At 39.0% G+C, this 22,977-nt stretch overlaps 1 protein-coding gene across 1 annotated transcript in view; it reads right to left on the reverse strand.

The window, feature by feature from the left end:
- HPRT1 (hypoxanthine phosphoribosyltransferase 1) overlaps positions 1 to 21,537 on the reverse strand; it is a 32,658-nt gene extending 11,121 nt beyond the window's left edge. Inside the window, exons 1-3 of the mRNA XM_059050520.2 lie at positions 21,333 to 21,537; positions 11,258 to 11,364; positions 9,667 to 9,850 (exon numbers count right to left, since the gene is read on the reverse strand). Of these exons, the coding sequence (XP_058906503.1) occupies positions 9,667 to 9,850; positions 11,258 to 11,364; positions 21,333 to 21,359 (318 nt within the window). The 5' untranslated portion in view covers positions 21,360 to 21,537. The remainder of the gene's footprint in view (positions 1 to 9,666; positions 9,851 to 11,257; positions 11,365 to 21,332) is intronic.
- Positions 21,538 to 22,977: the final 1,440 nt, after the last annotated feature.

The following is a 22,977-nucleotide window of genomic DNA, read 5'->3' on the forward strand; positions in this document are numbered from 1 at the left end:
GCATAGTCTGGGAAATCAGGTCTGATCAGTAGTCCTTTAAAGCATACCTCTTAGGCTCCCAGTTTTATGCTATCACAGAATCTGGCAGAAACCCTTAAAAGAGTTTCAAAAGGGAATGCTCCACACACACTGCAGTTAGTGGTGATAATGATCATAATTTGGCTGTGCTGGATTCAAGACAGAAAACTGGAGTGAAAGAGCAGGTGAATGAAACAGCTTAGACTTGCCCTACCAGAGGAGAGCAAACCATACCAAAGCTGTGGCAATTACAATGGTGCTGTACAAGCACAGTAATAGACAAAGAGATCAAGGAACAGAATAGAGCCCAGAAACAGACCCAGAAATATATGAGGATTTAGTATATGATAAAGATGGTATTTCAAGTCAGTAAGAAAAAGATGAATTATTCAATAAATGGTGTTTCATCAACTAGTAATCCATTTGGGAAAAAAATAAAGTATGATCCCTACCTCACAGCATACACAAAAATAAATTCCAGATGGATTAAAATCTAAACGTAAAAAATAAAGCCATAAGCAGACCAGAAGAAAATGTAGAATATTTTCACATTCTCAGAAAGGTAAAAACTTAGGCATGACATGAACCCAAACTGAAAGAAAAGATCTGTAACGAGTATTTCTATTATACATTGGGCTCCAACAATACAAATCCAATAGAGAAATGGAGAATGAACATGAATAGTTAATTCACAGAAAAGAATGTCATAACATATAAAATGATATCTGAGAAACAAATACTCAAACAACATGATTCTACTGTTCACCCATTCACACTGGCAAAACTTAAGCCTGACGACATATATTTTGGTAAGAGTGACAGGAAACAAGCACCCTTGTTGTTGGTGAGAGTATAAATCAGTACACTGTCCTTCAAAAAAGATATAGCCATACCTATTAAAATTGTAAACACGCATGCCATTTGCCCCAGCAATCCCACTTCCAGGAATCAAAGCTACAAAAACACAAGTGTGTAAAGGTACATACAAGGATGTTCACTGTATCAACTGTTATAAAAAACAAAAATTGGAGACAACCAGCATATCTATTAACAGGGAACTATTTAAGTTCATCCACACAATGTAATACTGTGGAGCTATTAAAAAGAATCTGATAAGCTATACACACTGACATGAACAACGGTAACTAAAAACACCAAGTTATAGAGCAATGTGTTGCCTACGAAACCATTTTTGTTCAGCATTTTTAAAAAGCTTATAACTTCACACACACACAAAAAAAGCTTATAACTGCAAATGCCTCTGAGTAGTGAGAAGGGATAAGAAGACTTTCTACTTTTATATACAGGCATACCTCAGATATTTCGGGTTTGGTTGCAGATCATCACGATAAAGTGAGTGTCACAATACAGCAAGTCACACGAATTTTTTTGTTTCCCAGTGGACATAAAAGTTATGTTTGCACTGTACTGTAGTCTATTAAGTGTGCAATAGCATTATGTCTAAAAAACCAATGTACAATACCTTAATTTAAAAATACTTTATTGCTAAAAAATGCTATTGTTTATATGTGTAACCTAAAAAAATGGTACAAACGAACCTACTTACAAAACAGAAATAGAGTTACAGATGTAGAAAACAAACATGGTTACCAAGGGGAAAGGGGCGGGGATAAATTGGGAGATTGGGATTGACATACACACACTACTATATATAAAATAGATAACTAATAAAGACCTACTGTATGGCACAAAGAACTCTACTCAATATTCTGTAATGGCTTATATGAGAAAAGAATCTAAAAAAGAGTGGATATATGTATATGTATGACTGATTCTCTTTGTTGTACAGCAAAAACTAATGCAACATTGTAAATCAACTATACTCCAATAAAAATTAATTTAAAAATAAAATAAAATAGTGATGTCAAATACTGTGGAGTATGCAGAGAAACTGGATCACTTATACTTTATGTGAATGTAGAATGACACAGCCACTCTGGAAAACATTTCAGCAGTTTCTTTAAAAATAAAACATGAAACGATGGTAAAACCCCACCCCACCCCAAATAAATAAATAAATAGATAAAAAATAAAAATGCTAACCATCATGTGAGCCTTCAGTGAGTCTTAATCTTTTTGTAATGGTAACATCAAAGATCACTAATCACAGATCACCACAACAAATAAAATAATGAAAAAGTTCGACCTATTGCGAGAATTACCAAAATGTGACACAGAGACACAAAGAGAGCAAGTGCTGCTGGAAAAATGGCATCAATAGACTTGCTTGACACAAAACTGCCACAAACCTTCAATTTATAAAAAAATGCAGTATCTGCAAAGCACAATAAAGTGAAGTGCAATAGGGACTCCCCTGGTGGTCCAGTGGTTAAGAATCCATCTTGCAATGCAGAGGACACCAGTTCGATCCCTGGTTGGGGAGCTAAGATCCCACATGCCGCAGCGCAACTAATTCTGTGTGCCACAACTACAGAGCCCATGCACTGCGAAAGATCCTGCATGCCACAACTAAGACCCGACACAGCCAAAAAATAAATATTAAAAAAAATTATTTAAAAAAAGTAAAGTGCAATAAAACAAGGTGTGCCTGTACTTCTATTTTTGTCATACACTTCTATATATGTGCCTGTATTTTATGGAGTGTTATTTTTGAAAAACACAAATGGGCCAACAGTATACAGTGTTGCAAACTAAACGTAAGATACATAAATATGACTACCAATATCAAAAAACTCTTGCATATTACTTCTCATCTTTAGGAAATTTCGGACACCTCTTATTCTAACTAACTTAAAACTTAGAGTTTCAAAGACAGAGAATTAATAGCAAAAAAAAAAAAAACTGTATGAAACCTGAAGCTTTCAATGAGAGCGAACGAATCACAGTAGCAAACGATTTACACAGTAAATCAAGTTAAATAGCGACATCTTCTGTATAAATTTGGCATTACAGTCGACTTCAATTGACCCTTTTTTAAAGAGAAAAGGAGTAAAGATCTGAGAACTGAAAAGTTTGGAAAAAACCCTGTGATCCAAAGGCGATGGTGATAGGGTAAGAGACAAGAGAACTCCAAGCACGCAAGACACTGCTGCTGCACTAGATCTAAATCTCCATATTTCTGTTCGCCCCAAGGGTTTTAGCTTCGAGGCTCCTTTTTCTGGAAACAGCCACCTTTTAAATGAAGGGTACTACAGAAGATTCATTTAAGAAAAATGTTACAGTCCACTGTGCTAGACTACAGGTATAAGTGCCCAAATTGCATACAAATGGCACCCATGAATCAATTACCCCACCAGAGGATTTTCCCTTGCTCCCTCCCTTCCTATCTATGACAAGCTTCCCACTGTATCCCTGCTGCATTTCATTACTGAGTGACTCTTCTGTGCTTCATCTTTAAGGAGATGATGGGACTGGCATGCGAGAGCCCAATCTGTCCTTAACTCAGAATGTCACTGTCAACTACATAAAATCCCAAGAAGCTCTCTGGGTCTACCAAATACATACCTTCATGTCTGTGTTTCCATTTTATCTACCTTTTCTTGAGTCTACGTGAAAAAAAGAGAAGGGAAATAGGAAGGAACTTTCTTATTTGTCTATCCCTAAAAATTTTGCAAACCTCCAGGTAGCAACAAGAACTGAAGCTTGGTATAGGAAAAGAGGAGAGAAAGCTGTGTGAAAAAAAGTTAATGAGTGGGCTGCAAAAGAACAGCTTGGAACAAACAGGTTGAGACCATAGAAGAGAATGCAGAGAGGTTAATCACCAAAACTGGGCTCCCAAGAGGGTGAGACTAGGAGTATTACTGAGGTAGGAAGTCCAGCCTTAGCACTTGGTGGCTTAGCAATACGTGGCTTCCTTTTGGCAGTGAACTTCAGAACATTCTTTAGCACCCTAGAATGGGGAAACAACTGTTCCTTCTACATCCAGCTAGGTCCCAAGTCCTCCACACTCAATCATATTTTCTCTTCACATCATAATTTCAACCAACCTCTGTGTCCTTTAACTGTTTTCCTGTACCCTGATCAAATATCAACAAAAGTGAGAATATTAGAATCATAAACTTTTAGAGGTAGACTGTACCTCAGATGAAAAATGGCAGATATCCAATTTTCTAAAAATATATGCAGAAAATAATAAGTCTGGAAGGATATATGCCCAGGTAATAAGCCAACTTATTTACCTGTTATTTTAAACTTAAAATGTTGCTTTAAAGGAAAAAGAAGCTATTATCAGTTTTTAAAATGATGCTGATGAAGCAGGGCCCTTATAGATCATCTAATCCTGCACTATCCAATATAATAACCACTAACCACATTATTTAAAATTAAATAAAACTAAAAATTCAGGGACTTCCCTGGGGGTCCAGTGGTTACGAATCCGCACTTCCACTGCAGAGGGCACGGGTTCAATCTTCAATCCCTGGTCGGGAAACTAAGATTCAACATGCCACGCAGTGTGGCCAAAAACCAAACCAAAACAAAAAAAACCAGATCCTCTGTTGCACAAGATATATTTCACAGCCTCACAGTCACATGTGGCTAGTGGCTCTGTATTAGACAACAAAGACACAGAACATTTCCATCATCACAGAAAGTTCTGTTGGTCAGCATTGCTCTAAACACATCAAAGATATCATCTAGTACAACAGGGTACAGAAAAGATTGAAATGTTAGTGCTGATATTTAATATCTGGTATTTTCAAGCACACTGTTTTCAAACCTTCAGAAGTTATTGAAACCTGTCTTGCTTTTCATTCCATGTCTGGTTTGGGACTAGGATCTGATAAACATGTTCAACAGAACCACTCTTCATGGCCTAAAAGACAGTACCTTGCATACAACAGGTGGTAATATGTTTGCTGAGTGAATTAATCAATTTCCTTAATTTTAAAAAATAAATTTATTTATTTGTTTGTTTGTTTGTTTGTTTATGGCTGTGTTGGGTCTTCGTTGCTGTGCGCGGGCTTCCTCTACTTGCGGCGAGCAGGGGCTACTCTTCGTTGCGGTGCACGGGCCTCTCACTGCAGTGGCTTCTCTTGTTGCAGAGCACGGGCTCTAGGCGCACGGGTTTCAGTAGCTGCGGCACGCAGGCTTAGTAGTTGTGGCTTGTGGGCTCTAGAGAGCAGGCTCAGTAGTTGTGGCCCATGGGCTTAGTTGCTCCACGGCATGTGGGATCTTTCCAGACCAGGGCTGGAACCCGCGTCTCCTGCATTGGCAGGCAGATCCTTAACCACTGTGCCACCAGGGAAGTCCCTCCTTAATTTTTTTGAAAAATAGAAGTTGTGGTTTCATGGGGCCAAACCTGACCCACTACCTTCATGTTCTACTAATCAGGGTGCTTACATAAAACCTAAGTTGCCTGACAAGGACTACATCACAATGAAAATCCACAGGCAAGAGTTAGAAAGTATACTTTTGACCCTAGTTCTGTTAGCGTTTCCTTATACCATGGACAGTACACATCCCCATTCCTGCCAATTTAAACTGAACACATTCTTTTCTCCATCCACATCTATGGTCTTAGTTCAATAAGCAAGAGAAAGGCATAAATCACTTTACTTTATATATATATATAAATAGATTTACAGAAGATAAGCTTTAGACTATCTAGTGTCAACATCAAAGTGGTACGTTTACATTTAACTTCAACTGTTCTGGAGAAAAAAGCATACCTTAAAGCAATTGACTAAATACATACAGAGACAAGTGTCAGACCAAAAGCTACTGACCTCTTCTTAGAAGAGACACTTTAAGAAACTACTCCAGTATTTTCTGCATTTTTCTTCAACAAGCTCACTCAAAAAGTCAGCTTCTTACAAATAACAAATTGCTATAAAGTAATTTGTACCTTTGATATACTAAACAGGTAGCCTCATCAAGCTACTAATCAAGTGACTTCCAAGATTAAGACTGAAACTTATAGCTTTAGGAACCTTGACCCTAACTGAGGAAAAATCCCATAATTGGCAAAATGAATTGTTTGCATGCAAAACTTCTGAAGGAATAACAGGAAGCCCACACTAGAGGATCTGAGTCAGCCAGAAGCTTTCTCAGAGGAGATGCTCAGCTGCACGGGACTAAAGGCCTGTGACCAAGCTGAAGGCCTTGAGAGGCGGGCAAGTCACTTCAGCCCTCTGGCCTTCACTGTTCTCAAATACACATGGAGATAATAATTCGTAACTCAAACGTTTTCTGCAAGATTTAAAATCCTAAGAAGAGGGACGTCCCTGGTGGCGCAGTGGGTAAGACTCGGCACTTCCAGTGCAGGGGGCCTGGGTTCGATCCCTGGCCCGGGAACTAGATCCCACATGCATGCCACAACTAAGCAGCCCGCCTGCTGCAACTAAAACCTGACACAACCAAATAAATAAATACATAAATATTTTAAAAATAATAATAATGAAAAATAAATAAAATAAAATTCTAAGAAGAATTTCATTTTAACGTAAGCCATTTAGTCTAGACACACCATAAATCAGGTTAATTTCTCCTTTGCTTAGGGCCCACAAAAAATATTCCCACAAAAAATTTACCTGTCGGACAACTTTCTCTCTCGAGACTTCATTTTTTTAAAATTAAACTATTTTAGGGCTTCCCTGGTGGCGCAGTGGTTGAGAGTCCGCCTGCCGATGCAGGGGTCACGGGTTCGTGCCCTGGTCCGGGAAGATCCCACATGCCGCGGAGCGGCTGGGCCCGTGAGCCATGGCCGCTGAGCCTGCGCGTCCGGAGCCTGTGCTCCGCAACGGGAGAGGCCACAGCAGTGAGAGGCCCGCATACCACAAAAAAAAAAAAAAAAAAAAAAAAAAATTAAACTATTTTAGTAAAAAAAAAAAAAAATTAATGCAAAATTGAACTCACAACAGAGAAAATACATTTGTACACTTATCAACTGTTTCTTTTTTTAATATGACAGAGCCTTAGGGATAGAAAAGTCATTGAATATATAGTACTACATTTTATTGTCCTAAGATGTACATTCACATTTTAATACCCCCTGAAACTGACATATTACAATTGACAGCAACTTACAACAATAACTGACAGCGTCTTCTTTCTTAGCAGTACAAAAAATAGTGGTAAATCTTAAAATCAGTGCTATCTAAGATTTAATGAAACATGGTATTTGGAATCCCCAGGCAATCTGTCAACTAGGCACTAAGCAAATAAAATTCTGCCTAGCTACTCTAAGAGTATGTAAACTATAATGTGAGTGTGTATACACATAGAGAAAATTCTTCAAAATATTAGAAATAAAAGTGGTAGTGGAATTTAGGGTGACTTAATTCCTTTATAATTTTCCACGGTTGTATGTTCTTTATAATAAACATGTATTTTTTAATCGGAAAAATAACATTTTCATTCTGAAGAAAAACTAGATGGGGTGTGTTAATATTATTATGGCTCTTTATATATTCTGGGAACATTTAATAGTTCATGGAGCATTTCTTTAGGATAAGTACAGATCAGTTAATGTTTAATTCACTGTTTCAAACTGGTCAAGATCAACATGTAAAACTGCATTAACATCAATGTTACTGATGCTGCAAACAATTTTAAATTCCCATTTTATGATTATATGAAATTAAATTGCCTGTTTTTTTAATAGGCACATGTGAATATCTTGCACAACAAGCTGATGAATTATTAAATAGGGTATAAATGTTACTTCAAATCAACAGAAAGTATATAGTTTTCCTAATTTCTATTGTTTAGTAGTAAATCTACACGGAATTTCACATAAAACAGAACAGATATTTTCTTCTCTACGTGAAAATTTACCTAAATGTTTGCTTTAATCATGTTGAAGGTTCCAACGCTTTTTATCAGTTGAGGAGTTCAGCTTAACAATCCTCTAAGATCTGAAACTAATAGGAAAAAAACTAGGACTTCCCTGGCGGTCCAGTGGTTAAGACTCCACGCTTCCACTGCAGGGGGCACGGGTTCGATCCCCGGCTGGGGAACTAAGATCCTGCATGCCACGCAGCGTGGCCAAAAACAAACAAACAAAAAAATAAAAATAAAAAACAACAGAAAGAAACTAAAAGTAGAAAATGGAATTAAAATGTCAAAGTGCTTCTACCGCTTCAAAATTGCTCTATAACTGTAAAATACTCTTAAAAAGAAAATATTAAACTCCTCTCAGTTTTTAAATGAGCTTTCTTTTCAAAGAAAGAACATTCTGCACAAGTCCCCAGAGCAATGAAGTAAAAGTCATAAAGTAACAAAATTGATTTTTATGTGCACATGTGGGGGGCAGGGGGGGGCGGTGCTTAAGAAGACCAAACAGAGAAATCACGCCCTGGGCTGTAAGCCCATGTTTTGCCTCTAAGCAACAACATATTAAAGTCTGGGCAGCTATACTGCCTAGAATTAAATCTTAGTGTAAATCAGCAAAATAAATAACTTCTGTTGAGTAAAAATCCAAATTTTGTATTTAAGCAAGTCTTTAATTCCAGTGAGACTTTGACAAGTTAAAAGGAGCTTATGAGTATGAAGTAATGTCATGATATATGAGCACAAAGCGTTTTAACAGGATAGGGAAAATGTCTATGATAATACTTAAATGGCTGTCCAATCACCCACAGGACTGATGAAAATGGGGAAAAGGTCAAAGACTTGGGTCAAATAGATGATTAACAAAGAGAATGGAGGCTGAAAGTTAAATGTAGATAAGTGGTCTTATTCTCAATGAAAATGTAAACATAAGCCAAGTTTCTATAAAGATGCACTACAATACTGATTCATGGAAGAGCAAAGATGAGACATTCATTCTAATCCTTGAAGAAGCTAGGAAAAATCCTATTTTTAAGGAAAATAGTAACTCTCAGGAACTACAATGACAACACGCAACCAGAAAAAAAGCAACAGTATGAAGTAATAAAAATCAAACATTCACACGATCAAAGAAATTGTGGATGATGAAAGTCACGTGTAAAGATGACATGGATTTTGGTTCACCCCACAAGTGTCAATATTCTGAAGCATTTGAGATTATGTGACACACACAGAGCGACTGTGACTCAAAAGTGGTCTTTTCAATGTGCTAATGCTCTCGCTCCATACGCACTTTCTAAGAGACAACTGTTGACCCACCTTATTACTCACACCTAACTCCCCCGCAAGTCAATCTAGCTAGCTCCAGAGAGGACATCTGCCACCAGTAAGTACAGTCAAAAGAGTATATCCCCCAAGTCCCAAGAGCAATTCTGAAAACGGGTTTTTCAAAATCCAAAACAAAACTAAAGTAAACCAAAGAAACTTTAAAATAAGTATAGGCGACTAGTTTGAAAAAGACAATATTCACTTGGATATACAGTACTAGGGAATATATTAGAAAATCTCACTCTAACCAAGTAAAATGAACATGTAAGTATAGTTTGCAGAGCTTCAAAAACATACAGGAAAACCTACAGTTGCCATGGGGTTTTTTGTTTTGTTTTGTTTTTTATTTCAGCAAAACATAGTCCTTCACGTCAAATTAATGTTAATTTGAATTTTAGAATTCATATGGTTTTGTTTTTATCTGTTATGTAGATCAATTTTGGTTCTTTAGTTGTATAAAAGTTATAAGCAAGTGGAATTTATATATAACCAGTTAAAGCTCATACATATAGGATACATATAATAAAAATATCATGTTTACTTTAAACATGCATTAAATATACTTACACAGTAGCTCTTCAGTCTGATAAAATCTACAGTCATAGGTATAGATCTATCACTATTTCTGTTCAGTGCTTTGATGTAATCCAGCAGGTCAGCAAAGAATTTATAGCCGCCCTTGAGCACACAGAGGGCCACGATGTGATGGCCTCCCATCTCCTTCATCACATCTCGAGCCAGCCGTTCGGTCCTACAGAAATAAAATCAAGAAATTAATAGAAATTAAATTATATTAGAAAAGGAACATTTAAACTTTACAACAAACATCCCTTAAGGATTAAACTTCCAGGGGAATTTCTTGGCAGTCCAGTGGTTAGGACTCGGCACTTTCACTCTGCAGCCCTAGGTTCGATCCCTGGTCTGGGAAACTCAGATCCCGAAAGTTGCGAGGCGCAGCCAAGCATTAAAAAAAAAAAAAAAGATTAAACTTCGACAAAACATCCTTTGCCCCCATGAAGTATAATATCCTTGCTCATAAAGCGAAGATAAAAATTTCAAAACCCTTCAAAATCCAAGTGTACTGTTACATCTATCATAAATTTTAAAAACTCAAATTAAAATAAGATACAATTTTCACCTATCAAACCAGCAAATTCTAATAATACAAAATTAGAAGAGATTGTGAGGAAAGAGCACTCTCATATATCATTGGGAGTATAAATTAATATAAACTTTTTGGAGGATAATTTGGCAGTATCAAAACATTCGATAAACACCTTCCCCTTGTCACAAAATTTCCCTATGGATAAATTTGAGCAACTGCCCAAACATCTATAAAAGGATGTTCCCTTCTAGTATGATCTGCAAAAGCAAAATAATGGAGACATCTTGCATCTATCAATAAGGAACTGGTTAAATCAATTATGGTACAGCCAGAAAATGGAATGCCATGCAACCTTTAAAATATATGAGATAGTTCTGGATGTATTAATATGAAAAAATGCCCAATAAATTTTAGACCTATATGATAGTAATACCCATGTGTTAAAATATATAGTATATGTACATGGCCAATGTATAGGGAGGAAATGTGTACAGCAGGCTGAGAGAACTTTACTCTTCTTGTTGAAGCCTCTATAGTTAGAATATTTTAGAATTCTAGAATATAGCTATATTAGAATAGAGTTATAATATTAATATAATTTTAAAATAAAAAACAACAGCCAGACACACAAGGCAAGCATTTAAATAACACGTAAAGTTTTTCACTGCAATTCATTTAACGGGAACTTTTCAAGCTAGATGTGCATAATCATCAAAATCTGACCTTGTCTTCCCATGATTCAGCCCCAGTCCATTACCCTGTTCAGGGTTGAGAAATCAAAGACTTTGTGCCTAGAGTTCATTCTTCCAATCTCCCTTCAATATTTACTTTATTCTACTCCCTACAGATTCCCAGTATACCATGACTTATACTGGGTAATTAGTAAGCTCTCCCTTCCTCCCTTTTTTGTCAAGAGGGCTTTTAAAACAGAAAGCATCTATTATGTGACAAGCTGGCCTAGTTCATGTTCAAACATCAACTACTTGAAACAGTTGCTGACACTTGAAATTAATATAAGAAAAAAACAAAATTTCAATTTAAGATCATACTAACCTGTCCATAATTAGTCCATGAGGAATAAACACCTTTTCCAAATCCTCAGCATAATGATTAGGTATACAGAATAAATCTAGGTCATAACCTGGTTCATCGTCACTAATCTGAAAAAGAAATATGGCTGTTTCAATGAGAGCATTTCATGATACAAACACTTGATTGGATTTAGACATTTATTTTATTTATTTTATTTTTTTTGTGTGGTATGCGGGCCTCTCACTGTTGTGGCCTCTCCCGTTGCGGAGCACAGGCTCCGGACGCGCAGGCCCAGCGGCCACGGCCCACGGGCCCAGCCGCTCCGCAGCACGTGGGATCCTCCCGGACCGGGGCACGAACCCGCGTCTCCTGCATCGGCAGGCGGACTCTCAACCACTGCGCCACCAGGGAAGCCCGGATTTAGACATTTAAAAGCCTTAGCCTATCACAGAAATTTAGGTATGAGACATCAAGAACTTTCTGTAATTTCATAGGTATGATATTGAATTATAGTTATATAAGAAATCAACCACATGTTTTAGAGATGAATAGTTAAGATTACAGAAGTAAAATGACATGATATGAAATTTTCCTTAGTTCAGCAGAGTAAAAGAAAAACTTTAAAGAGCTAAGACAAATGTATCCTCCCGACTTTTGCATATGTTTGAAAATTTAGTAAAAAATGTTTAGTACAGTGTAGTCTAACAAGTTAAAATATCACAGTGAACAAGAAAAACTGCCGTTCCCCACCTCAAACCCAAAGAGACTCTCTCACCTCACAGTAGGAAAAAAAATCACCAAAAAAAAGCTAAGTGACTCCTTAAAAATACAAACTTCGAGAAGTCTGAGATTGTTATAATCAACGCATGAGGTGCCCTCATAGTAGATACTCTAAGATTGTTTGAGTAGGACCACATATTGGTCGTTTTGATATGTCCAGTCCCTGTAATGCAAAATGTTTAATAACACTGATGATGTAGTACCTGTGGTGGTAAAATGTACTATGATTACAGTTTTATAATTATATAATGGACCTATACCCACAGAAAAAATATAACAAAATCATAAAAAACTTTTGTCTTGGGGAGGGGACTTACAGCGATTTTATTTAGCTCTTTATACTATATATTCCAAATTTTCTTCAGTGAGTACATATTGCTTTTTAAAAATATCAAGTCTTTCTTATAAATTATTTGTGGTAGTATGTGTTTTTATACATATATGTGAAAAGTACGGAGAAATTTTATGATATATTAAAACCAAATCTACAAACAAAAAAATTTTAATACAAAAATTTTTAAAAAGAGGAGACAGAGGGAGAGAGGAAGAAAGAAAGGGTGAGTATGGAAGAATATACCAAACAATAGTCAACTGTAAGAAGTGGGGACCTGCCACTTTCTACACTTTGACTTTTTTTTCCCCCACTGCCAATTTCACTTTTAAAAAAATTATAGTTGATTTCTAATTCCCACTCAGCATTATATTTAAAGCTTATTCAAAGACACAAACCACAATTATAATACTCTGTCTCACATGACATTCAAGACTAAGTATCTTCCAAATCACGTTCAAGAAGCTGATGACATGAACTTTGGCAGTTTGCAAGAAATATTGGTCAAGCCATAATTAAATCTCACTGCATCAGTTAATACCTATTGAGTACCTCCTCCTTCAGTCAGTACTGTATTAGGTGCTTAAGGACAAGTAGCTTGGTTTTCAATAAATTTTTAAAATATATATTTAAGATACATTTATTATTCACAGAATTGATAATTATATTCTAAGAAATCTGATGTTCACGTCATCTCTCTTTCAGACCCAAGAGCTCTGAGTTTTCCAGACTTTGATGGAATTTCAAGTACCGTCGTGTCAGACTGGTAGTAGCTGTGCACCGCTTCCATTTGGAGCACATGGCCAAGAGTCTGGCAGCGATTCGGGCAGGTGGCCTGGGACATGCCCACAGGTAAGCTCCACCAGCACATAGTGCACAGGCACTCGCTCGGCACGAGGTGTGAAGTCAATATTGATTTGTTTTTTAAAAAACATGTATTACTTTCATATGCAGGAAAAAAAATGCTATTTTGAGGGGCAAAAGATTATGCCAGGGCCTCTAAGGTGAAGTACTAATGTATCTGCTAAACACTGTCATCAGGCTTATTTCAGAAGACATTTACTATAAAAGAATGGGAGTATGGAGGTTCCTTAAAAAACTAAAATTAGAGCTACCATACGACCCAGCAATCATACTACTGGGCATATACCCTGAGAAAACCATAATTCAAAAAGAGTCATGTACCACAATGTTCATTGCAGCTCTATTTACAATAGCCAGGACATGGAAGCAACCTAAGTGTCCATCAGCAGATGACTGGATAAAGATGTGGCACATATATACAATGGAATATTACTCAGCCATAAAAAGAAACGAAACTGAGTTATTTGTAGTGAGGTGGATGGACCTAGAGTCTGTCATACAGAGTGAATTAAGTCAGAAAGAGAAAAACAAATATCGTATGCTAACACATATATATAGAATCTAAAAAGAAAAAGGTCTGAACCTAAGGGCAGGACAGGAATAACGACACAGATGTAGTGAATGGACTTGAGGACACAGGTAGGGGAAGGGTAAGCTGGGACGAAGTGAGAGAGTAACACTGACATATATACACTACCAAATGTAAAATCGATAGCTAGTGGGAAGCAGCCGCATAGCACGGGGAGATCAGCTCGGGGCTTTGTGACCACCTAGAGGGGTGGGATAGAGAGGGTGGGAGGGAGGGAGACGCAAGAGGGAAGAGATATGGGAACATATGTATATGTATAGCTGATTCACTTTGTTGTAGAGCAGAAACTAACACACCATTGTAAAGCAATTATACTCCAATAAAGATGTTAAAAAAAAGAATGGGACTATGACATTTGTGTCACCTACAAGAGTATTTCAAGCAAGCATTACTTTTATAATGCTTCATAACAAGCAAGGATTACTTTTCTTAACTTCATAAACTGAAATTTACTTAAAAGTTCTGGGAAAAGAAGAGCTAGACCTTGCTAGATGCTACGAGAGGACAAACACTGATATCAGGCTCATCAGAACAGATCTGCTATTACCTGACAAGAATGAAAACGTACCATTTCATAGTGCTTTAAAGTCAAGATCCGGAGCGCCAAAATGGCTTCCCTGAGACTTATTCACCCCTTCCTCCCAGTTACTCACTGCTTCTGCCACAAGCCTAAACCAGCACCCACCCAGGACTCTTTGAAACATGCAACACTTATAAAGCCTACTGGTTCTGTGAAAATGGCTCAGTGCCTGGCTATGGGTTTTGCAGGCAGCCTAAGAACTTCGGGAGTGTTGTCTGTCTCAATCAAAGCCAATGTGAATTCTGCCCAGAGTTCATCCCAAACATGCAGTTTAACACAGACAGACCAGGACAGATGTACCCCCCAAATAGGAATTCTCTCTGTCAACACGCCAAATTAATTTCCAATTCAGGGACTTCCCTGGCGGTCCAGCAGTTAAGACTCCGCGCTTTCACTGCTGAGGGCCCTGGTTGGGGAACTAAGATTCCACAAGCCATGTGGCGTGGCCAAAAAAAAAAAAAAAAAATTAATTAAAAAAATTTTTTTTCCAATTCAAAAGGTTTTATTTTCAATCAATACTATTAGATTTATATATCACATTCAGTGTAAAAGGGTTGACATGTTATTTCAAGATTTAAAAAAAACATGTCAATATAACTCTTCCCAAAAGGCAAAAATAAGAATTCATAAAACCTGCATCGGGCTTCCCTGGTGGCGCAGTGGTTGAGAGTCCGCCTGCCGATGCAGGGTACATGGGTTCGTGCCCCGGTCCGGGAGGATCCCACGTGCCGCAGAGCGGCTGGGCCCGTGAGCCGTGGCCGCTGAGCCTGCGCGTCCGGAGCCTGTGCTCCGCAACGGGAGAGGCCACAGCAGTGAGAGGCCCGCGTACCGCGAAAAAAATAATAATAATAACCTGCATCACTTGAGGTACTTTAGTCATAAATTCACAACTCTGTTATAATTCACTATAAATACGTGGGATGTATTTATGGGGGTCCTAATTTAAGAAACATATGATTTGGCCATGCACAGATAATTTTCAGAACTGGGCAAGGACTACATGAGGGTTCATTATACTAATATGTGTACTTGTGTATGTTTCAAATAAAGTTAAACAGGAAGCAATTTATTTAAATGATAACAAGGCACCAATATCACTTTTTCTCAATTTTACATTAATGAAAAATCCAAATTTTAAAAATTCATATTTAATGATCAAATATGTATTAGAATAGTAATTTTTAAATGGTAAGGACCTTATTCAGAACCTGTAATTCTTATCACTATCACTCAAATATTTATTGAGTACCTACTATGTTGTACATACTAGAGAGGATTAGATAAATTTGACACAACTACCCTCAAAGAGCTTACAGTGTAGTAGAAGATATGACATATACATGAATAACCATTAAGACAGTGTGCAACTATTTTAAAAAGACAGAAAAAGTATTATGGGGGTTTAGGAGCGTACTCAAACTCTCACTCAGAAGCCTTGCTTGCACCTAGACCACTGATAATAAGAAATAACAGAAGATATAATTCAATAGACAGGAAGTTGTTTTAATCATCCCAAGCACCAAAGCTTCATATTAAACAGGCCTAATAATCTCAATCTCTAGAAGACCTAGACAGAAATATACTTGGTGGCCTTTAATCTTATCAGCCCTTATTTGTTCCATCAGATATTGGTTAATATCTGGTATTAATTAACCCCATCTAACATGGATTAGTTAACAATCCAGTGGGTACTTTGATAGGAAGGGATTGCAATATGTTTAATTATATAAAAATGCATTCAGCACCCACCTTGATTAAGGTACTATGCAATAGATTTTATAGGGGGATACAAAGATGATTATAAATTTAGAGCCTTCAAAGAGCATATAATCTAATGGAAAAGACATATACACATACAACTAACTGTACAGCATATTAAAGCTTATAACCTGTACCAAATCTAACTTCACAAGCCCACAAACGTGTGAATATCAAAAGCAGTTATACACACTAAAGATAAACATGGAACCCAAGGTCAGCCAGCACCAATGACTCCCTCCTAAAGTAGTATCAAGCTTAAAGTAGTCATTATATTCTGCTGCCTAGCATATAAACTGAGTAAATTAGACTGGCATGTCTCTGATACCGAATTAGCAAAGCCTTCTATCTAAATCAACTAGGCAATAGCAATGCCCAACTTTGTATATGAGTATAAATCACATGTTTTATTATTTGTGACTTGGTGTTACATGTCTAAGCACGTGGTTATTACCAACACCTTCTAAAAGAACTGCATTAGTCTGCCACAACAAAATACTGTAGACCGGGTGGCTTAAACAATGGTAATTTATTCCTCACAGTTCTGTAGGCTGGGAAGTCCAAGATCAAGGGGCCAGCAAAGTAGGTTTCATTCTGACGCCTCTTCTCTTGGCTTGTAGGCAGCCATCTTTTCCTAGCTATCTGTGTGCTGAGCGCTGGGGCTGGGAACTCTCCGGGTGTCTTTCTGTGACAATGTGAGAGAGTGGCAGGGACATATACACACTACCAAATGTAAATTAGATAGCTAGTGGGAAGCTGCCATAGCACAGGGAGCTCACCTCTGTGCTTTGTGACCACCTAGAGGGGTGGGATAGGGAGGGTGGGAGGGAGGGTGACGCAAGAGGGAAGAGATATGGGAACATATGTATATGTATAACTGATTCACTTTGTTGTAAAGGAGAAACTAACACACCATTGTAAAACAGTTATACTCAAATAAAGATGTTAAAAAAAAAAAGACCAGGGCCCCACCCTCATGACGGTACCTAGTCCTAATTACCTTCCAAAGGCCCCATCTCCAAATACCATCACATTGGGGGTTAGAGCTTCATTATATGAACTTAACATAAAATGGCTAAAGATCGCAAAGAAGGTCCTGGATGGCTTTGGGGAGGGCCCAACCCCAAAATATTTGGGGGAGAGCCCTGGAGGGGCTGCAAGTGGTAAAAAAAAATGAAATGTGGTTTCTCTGCAGATCCACCTTTCCTACTCTGATTTCCAGTTCAGCCAGAAATGGCCAAAGGATAGGTTATTAATAGCTCTCAGTTACTTACCATTTACCCAGACAGTTCAGAAATCTGACTGCATCTCCTCAGAGCTTTCGAACATAGCTCTCAAATTCTAACCTATCTGTAATATACTTGTTAATGGTAAAATCTACAAGGCACTTTTATTAATATGAAATATTATTGAAAATGTAACATTACTATATATCTTTTATCTAGAACCAAAGTCAATCTTTTGCTATCATAAATTACCAAAATAATTTTATTTTCCAGTAAAACTGAAGCTACAAATTCTTAATAATTATGTGTCACATCGATAATAATGGTTTTCATACATGAAAAATTCTGTGGTTTACACGTCTAACTACAGAGATATACTATCTAAAATTACAGTAAGCAAGGAAATTAACTCGAGCTAAGACAACACATGCAACATCAATTCATCATCTGTGAGCAGGATTGCTTAAGCCTGTTTGTGGTCAAAAAATGACAATGTTCCTGGGTCCAAACAAGACTAAATGGAAGTGAGGAAGCGAGTGTTAAAATATGAATTAAAAGATGTACAGTAATAGATAAAATACATTTTATTTTATTCCTAGTAACCAACAATAATCCCAAGCTTCTAGAATGGGCAGAAATGGTTAGGTGGCATATTTTTACATTTTATATTCAGACACTTTAAAATTCTCAAAAAACACCAAAGCAGATGTGTCATCCCCTTGGGATAATCTGTGATAACTCAAGATATCATAAGACCAAAATTATGAACTACTGATGCATTTATCCCTAAATGTGAAAAGAATTAAAAGGTTTACAAGAATCTAAGGGTTACAAGAATTAAAATCAGCATTCTATTCAACTCAGGGATAAATTATTACCTGCTTCTACGTAAGCAGGCCCATAACTACTATCTAACACTATCATCTTTCCTTTCCAGTGTGCACAGTGGAATAACAGGCATGTTAATTCTGGGCAAAACATAAATGCCTATCAATTATCAGAAGCACAGTGTTGAAGATAGTAGTTTCATATCAATTTGAAGTGTTTGTTTGAATTCTTATTAGTAGCAAGTTATTCTAAATGTTTGTTAGTAATTTGGTAGCCACTGGCAGGAAAAAAACAATCCAGTCTCAATATTAACATGGTGGTTGACACTTTTATAGCATATAAATCTTACCAATGCACACAATATACAATTACAGATAGGAAGAAGAGCACACTAGCACATCTTTAGCATCTCTTCCCAGGGGAAAAGAATGACATGGCCCAGTTACTGCCTAGTGAACTACAGAAATCTAAAAGAGAACTCCAAGACCCCTCTTCTCTGCTGATCTGGTTGGTCCTTTTGTCTTTTTCCTACCTCCTGCCTATGGACTTTCTGTGATACCTAGATACAAAAAAATGGACAGAAAACAATTAAGATGAATCTACAGTACGCATGTCACGTTAATCAATTTGTAGAATGAAACCCCCAAACTCAACTGCTCCATTTCTTGGTGGTCACCAAGAATAATTTTGGTCTACATTGACAGTCTAAACCCTGATGATAACAGTGATAGGGCTGTGGACCAAAAAAATGCACTATTTTATCAATTCTGTGAAAATTATTAGCAGGGTAAGATTTAAGTCCAGTTAATAGGGGTTATATTTCTAGCACTACCATCCTGAAATTTAGAAGATATTTTATCCACATAATGTATATTTGATGTTTCACAATAACTTGCAAAAATTCAGAAGCTTGTTCTTTGTTCAAGTGTGTCCAAGTTTACCCTGGAAGTTTAGAGAGATAGTTACAAGTAGCATGGGTCATATCAGGCAGATCTGCAGGTCAATTTCATCTAAGTGATACTGGGCAAGTTATCAATAGTTCACCCATCTGTGCCTCCAAGGTCATACTAGTGTTTATCTCCCTCCCTCCTATTATGTATCTTTAGGGCAGTTATATTAGATAATGCTGCAAGATATTTACTTCACTGCCTAAAGCATAGTAAGTACTAAATAAATATCTACTACTGTCACTATGAACCTAAAAGTGAAGAGGTTAAGAGCAGACTCTGGGGCCAGATGGCTTAGATTCAAATCCTAGTATTGCTGGGTAATCTTGGGAAAGTTACTTAACCTCTCTGAGCCACATAAATTTTTTTAAATAAATATCAAACCAGTTAATATGTGTAAAGGGCTTAGTAACCAGCAAACAGTAAGCACTATTTAAGTGTCCGTCACTGCTAACATGCAGACAATTTCTGGGAAGGAAATAAAAAAAGGAACAGGAATTTGCAAACCGAAAACACAATGAATATCTTGATGTTCAAACAAAACTAACATCCAGTTCTAGCAAAAATAATTCACTGTATGCTGGTGCAGCCATTGGACCCCAAAGCTTAAAAGCATCTAACTTCCTCAGCAACTGAATAAAACAGTTGAGTACCTACCATTAGCATAACATTTAAGTGTATGGGCCTTGAGAGAGACCTAGGTTTGAGTCTGAGCTCCTCTTAATAACTGTGTGACACGGGGTGGGGGTATGTTACGTTAAGAGGTTAAGTTACTTAACCTCTCACTGAGGCTTCAAGGATTCCTCATCTGTAAAACGATAATCATACTTTTTGTTAGAGGGTTGTTTTGAGGACTAAACAGGACTATGTAGGTAAATACATCGATAGATATTATTACTATTCCCAGTCAGGGACCACGCAAAGGTTGTTCATTCACAAAGACTGGCTATCCTTTCAATAACACCATGAGGTAGCTAGCACCTGTTATACATAAGACACTTAAATCCAGAAAGGTAGTTACCCAAGGCCACACAGCTAGTAAATAACCCACGCAAGCAGGATCCCAGGCCAGACTCCATTAAGAGCACTGCTCTTTACCTTAAGTCACAATGCCTAATATGAACTAGAACCCTTCTCTTCTTAGGGCTCAAGTGGTTAATTATTTAATTTATTCATCCAACAGACCATCACTGAGAATTTCTTGCATGCCAGGCACTGTACTACACGCTGGAGCTACAGCGGTGATTCCTGCCCTTATAAAGTTTATGTTTTTGTGGGAGAGGCAATCAACAGGTAGTAAGGTAACTGCTAAAATAATAATAATAATAGTAATAATGCAGGCTAAGGCATTTAACTATTGAGAGAGGGTTGGCTATTTTAGCAAGCGTGATCAGAAAGGGAGGGTAAGGGGAGGGAGCAGCTTGGCTTGTTCGAGAAACAAGGAAAAGAACCAATGAGGTTGGAGACAGGATACCAAAGACGGATTATGGTGCCAATGTCCTTGAAGGTAAGGACCAGATTCGCATTTTTTGTCCCCTGAAGCATCAAAGAGCATAGGATCCGGATTCAAGCAGATCTGATTACGAGGCCTGGCTACCTCTGGGCCGTGGGAAAGCTAACTACTTTCTACGTGTGTAGAAAGGTAGGCATGGTTACCGCTGCCAAGGCTGCCGTGAGGATGCAATGAGGCAATGCGCATTCCCACAAATAATCATTACAATGTTTGAAAAACTAGGTGAAAACACCAGTCCCCGCATGCCTCCCATGTGGTCGTTTCCGTGCTCCTGGGCCCTCTCACGGAGCTGCCCCGAGGACCTCAACCACACACCGCACACCGACAGAGAAAAGCCCCTCCTAAGAAAGCTCCCACCCTCACCTCGCCAGATCATTCCCGAACTGGCCCACGGCCCCTCCCCACAGCACGCTCGCAAGCGGCACATGTCAACCAAAACGCCATTTCCACCCTCTCCTCCCACACGCAGCCCTCCTTCCCGGGGCTCTCAAGAGGCGGCCACCCCGACCTCACCGTTCCATCCCCCCAGCTGCCCGGGTGTGACGCGAAGCCGAACCCAGGAGGCTGCGGCCGCCCCCCGCTCCCCGGCCCCGGGCCACGCCGGCCCGAGCCCGCACTGCGGCCCCGCGCCTCAGGGACCGGCCGCCGCCGCCACGGGCCTGGAGGGCCAGGCTGCTCACCACGACGCTGGGGCTGCGGGTCGCCATAACGGAGCCGGCTGGCGCGCGGGCTGAGGGCAGTCTGGGGAGGAGGAAGCCGGCGGCTGGGCCGAGAAGAAGGCGGAGGCGCGGCAGGAGGCGGCACCGCGCGGGAAAGCAGAGTAGTCCGCCCGAGCGCTCTTCGCCGCCGCTGCCGCCGCCGCCGCCGCTGCGAGCCCAGGCGCAGCAGGCCCCGCCCCCGCTCCGCCCCGAGGCCCCGCCCCCGCTCCGCCCCGAGGCCCCGCCCACAGCCGCCCGCGCGCTCCCCGCGTCCCTCCGTGGGAGCCTGCGGGTTTCCACGCTCCGGAGGTGGCCGTGGGAATTTTTTTCCCGAAGAAGCGGAGACTCCCGCGCAGCCTCTCTTCCTCTTTCCCTCAGTCTCCCATCCAGACGGCTCCCAAATTCCCAGACCTGCCGCCGCCCTCCTTTCTTCCCAGTGGCCCTAAACTGGGCGCCGGCTTTTCAGGTTCCTTGGACTGCATTGCGGCTTCCATTTTCCTGACTCGTGGCCGGATTCTAACAAAAATCTTTAACTGGATGTAAGAGTTGAGACCTAGAGCCCTAGAGTCAGCCCGATAAGGGTACAAATCCGAGGGGAACCCTTAACTGTTCTGTGACCTTGTGCGAATCAGGCTCACTGAGCCTCTCTTTTTCGTCTCAGTAAAATGGGGATATTATTAACAAGGTTCGTTGAGGATTAAAGAAGATGATGTGTACGTATATGGTGTGTGCATATATATATATATATATATATATATATATATGGTACAGCACTTAGGACAGTGCACAATCAGTAAATGGGAACTATCACCTTTGCTGATCTATATTCTTTGCCACCACAATTCCCATACGGCAATGGGGGAAAAAATCTTCCCCGACTCTCCAATAGGTCGGGTAAGCAAATAAGAGTTGTTCCATTCCTAACGTGCTCATCTGTGTAGCTCGAGCACCCACCACAGTGCCCAGCACAAAGTTGGTGGCCTCCGTTAAGGCCACTGAGGGAAGTGTGATGGTAGGAGATTTGTGAAACGGGGGAAGTCATTGAACTCGGAGCTTCAGTCTCTCTCTAAAAAATAGTGCTGCTATGAACTTTTTTTTTATGAATCTTTTGGTGAACATGAGTGCATTTCCATTGGGTATATAGGCTTTGAACTTCATATTAGTACATTTTTATTACTTATTCTTTTAACAATCATTGCTTCACTGGGAAGTTAATTCAGAGAACTTTCGGTTATACATTTGGCCCCTGACACAAACGGACTCAGCCACCCACACTGGTTTCTAAATTAGATACCAACACTTCAGAACCCTTCCAGCTTGCTTGTGGCTTGCAGTTTCTTTCTCCAGCCCCTATGGTGCCACATACTCCTGTATTTTAACAGAGATTTGAAATAAACGGTGAAAGCCCAGTGACTTTAAAGACAAAGAAACAGTCATTATTTCAACCCTGTCATTCTAGGTGACAACTTGAAGCTTTTACTTGTGTTTAAAATTTAAAACAGCAAACAGAGTGCAGTCTACAAGACGTAATCCTTTTGTTTGGTAAGTGAAAATCTGACTAATGTATGAAATATTTTACTGAATTTGGACAATGTATTTAAAATTGAAATGTATTCTTTTAGATTTT

The sequence above is a fragment of the Kogia breviceps genome, chromosome X (assembly GCF_026419965.1).
Source record: "Kogia breviceps isolate mKogBre1 chromosome X, mKogBre1 haplotype 1, whole genome shotgun sequence".
Lineage (NCBI taxonomy): Eukaryota > Metazoa > Chordata > Mammalia > Artiodactyla > Physeteridae > Kogia > Kogia breviceps.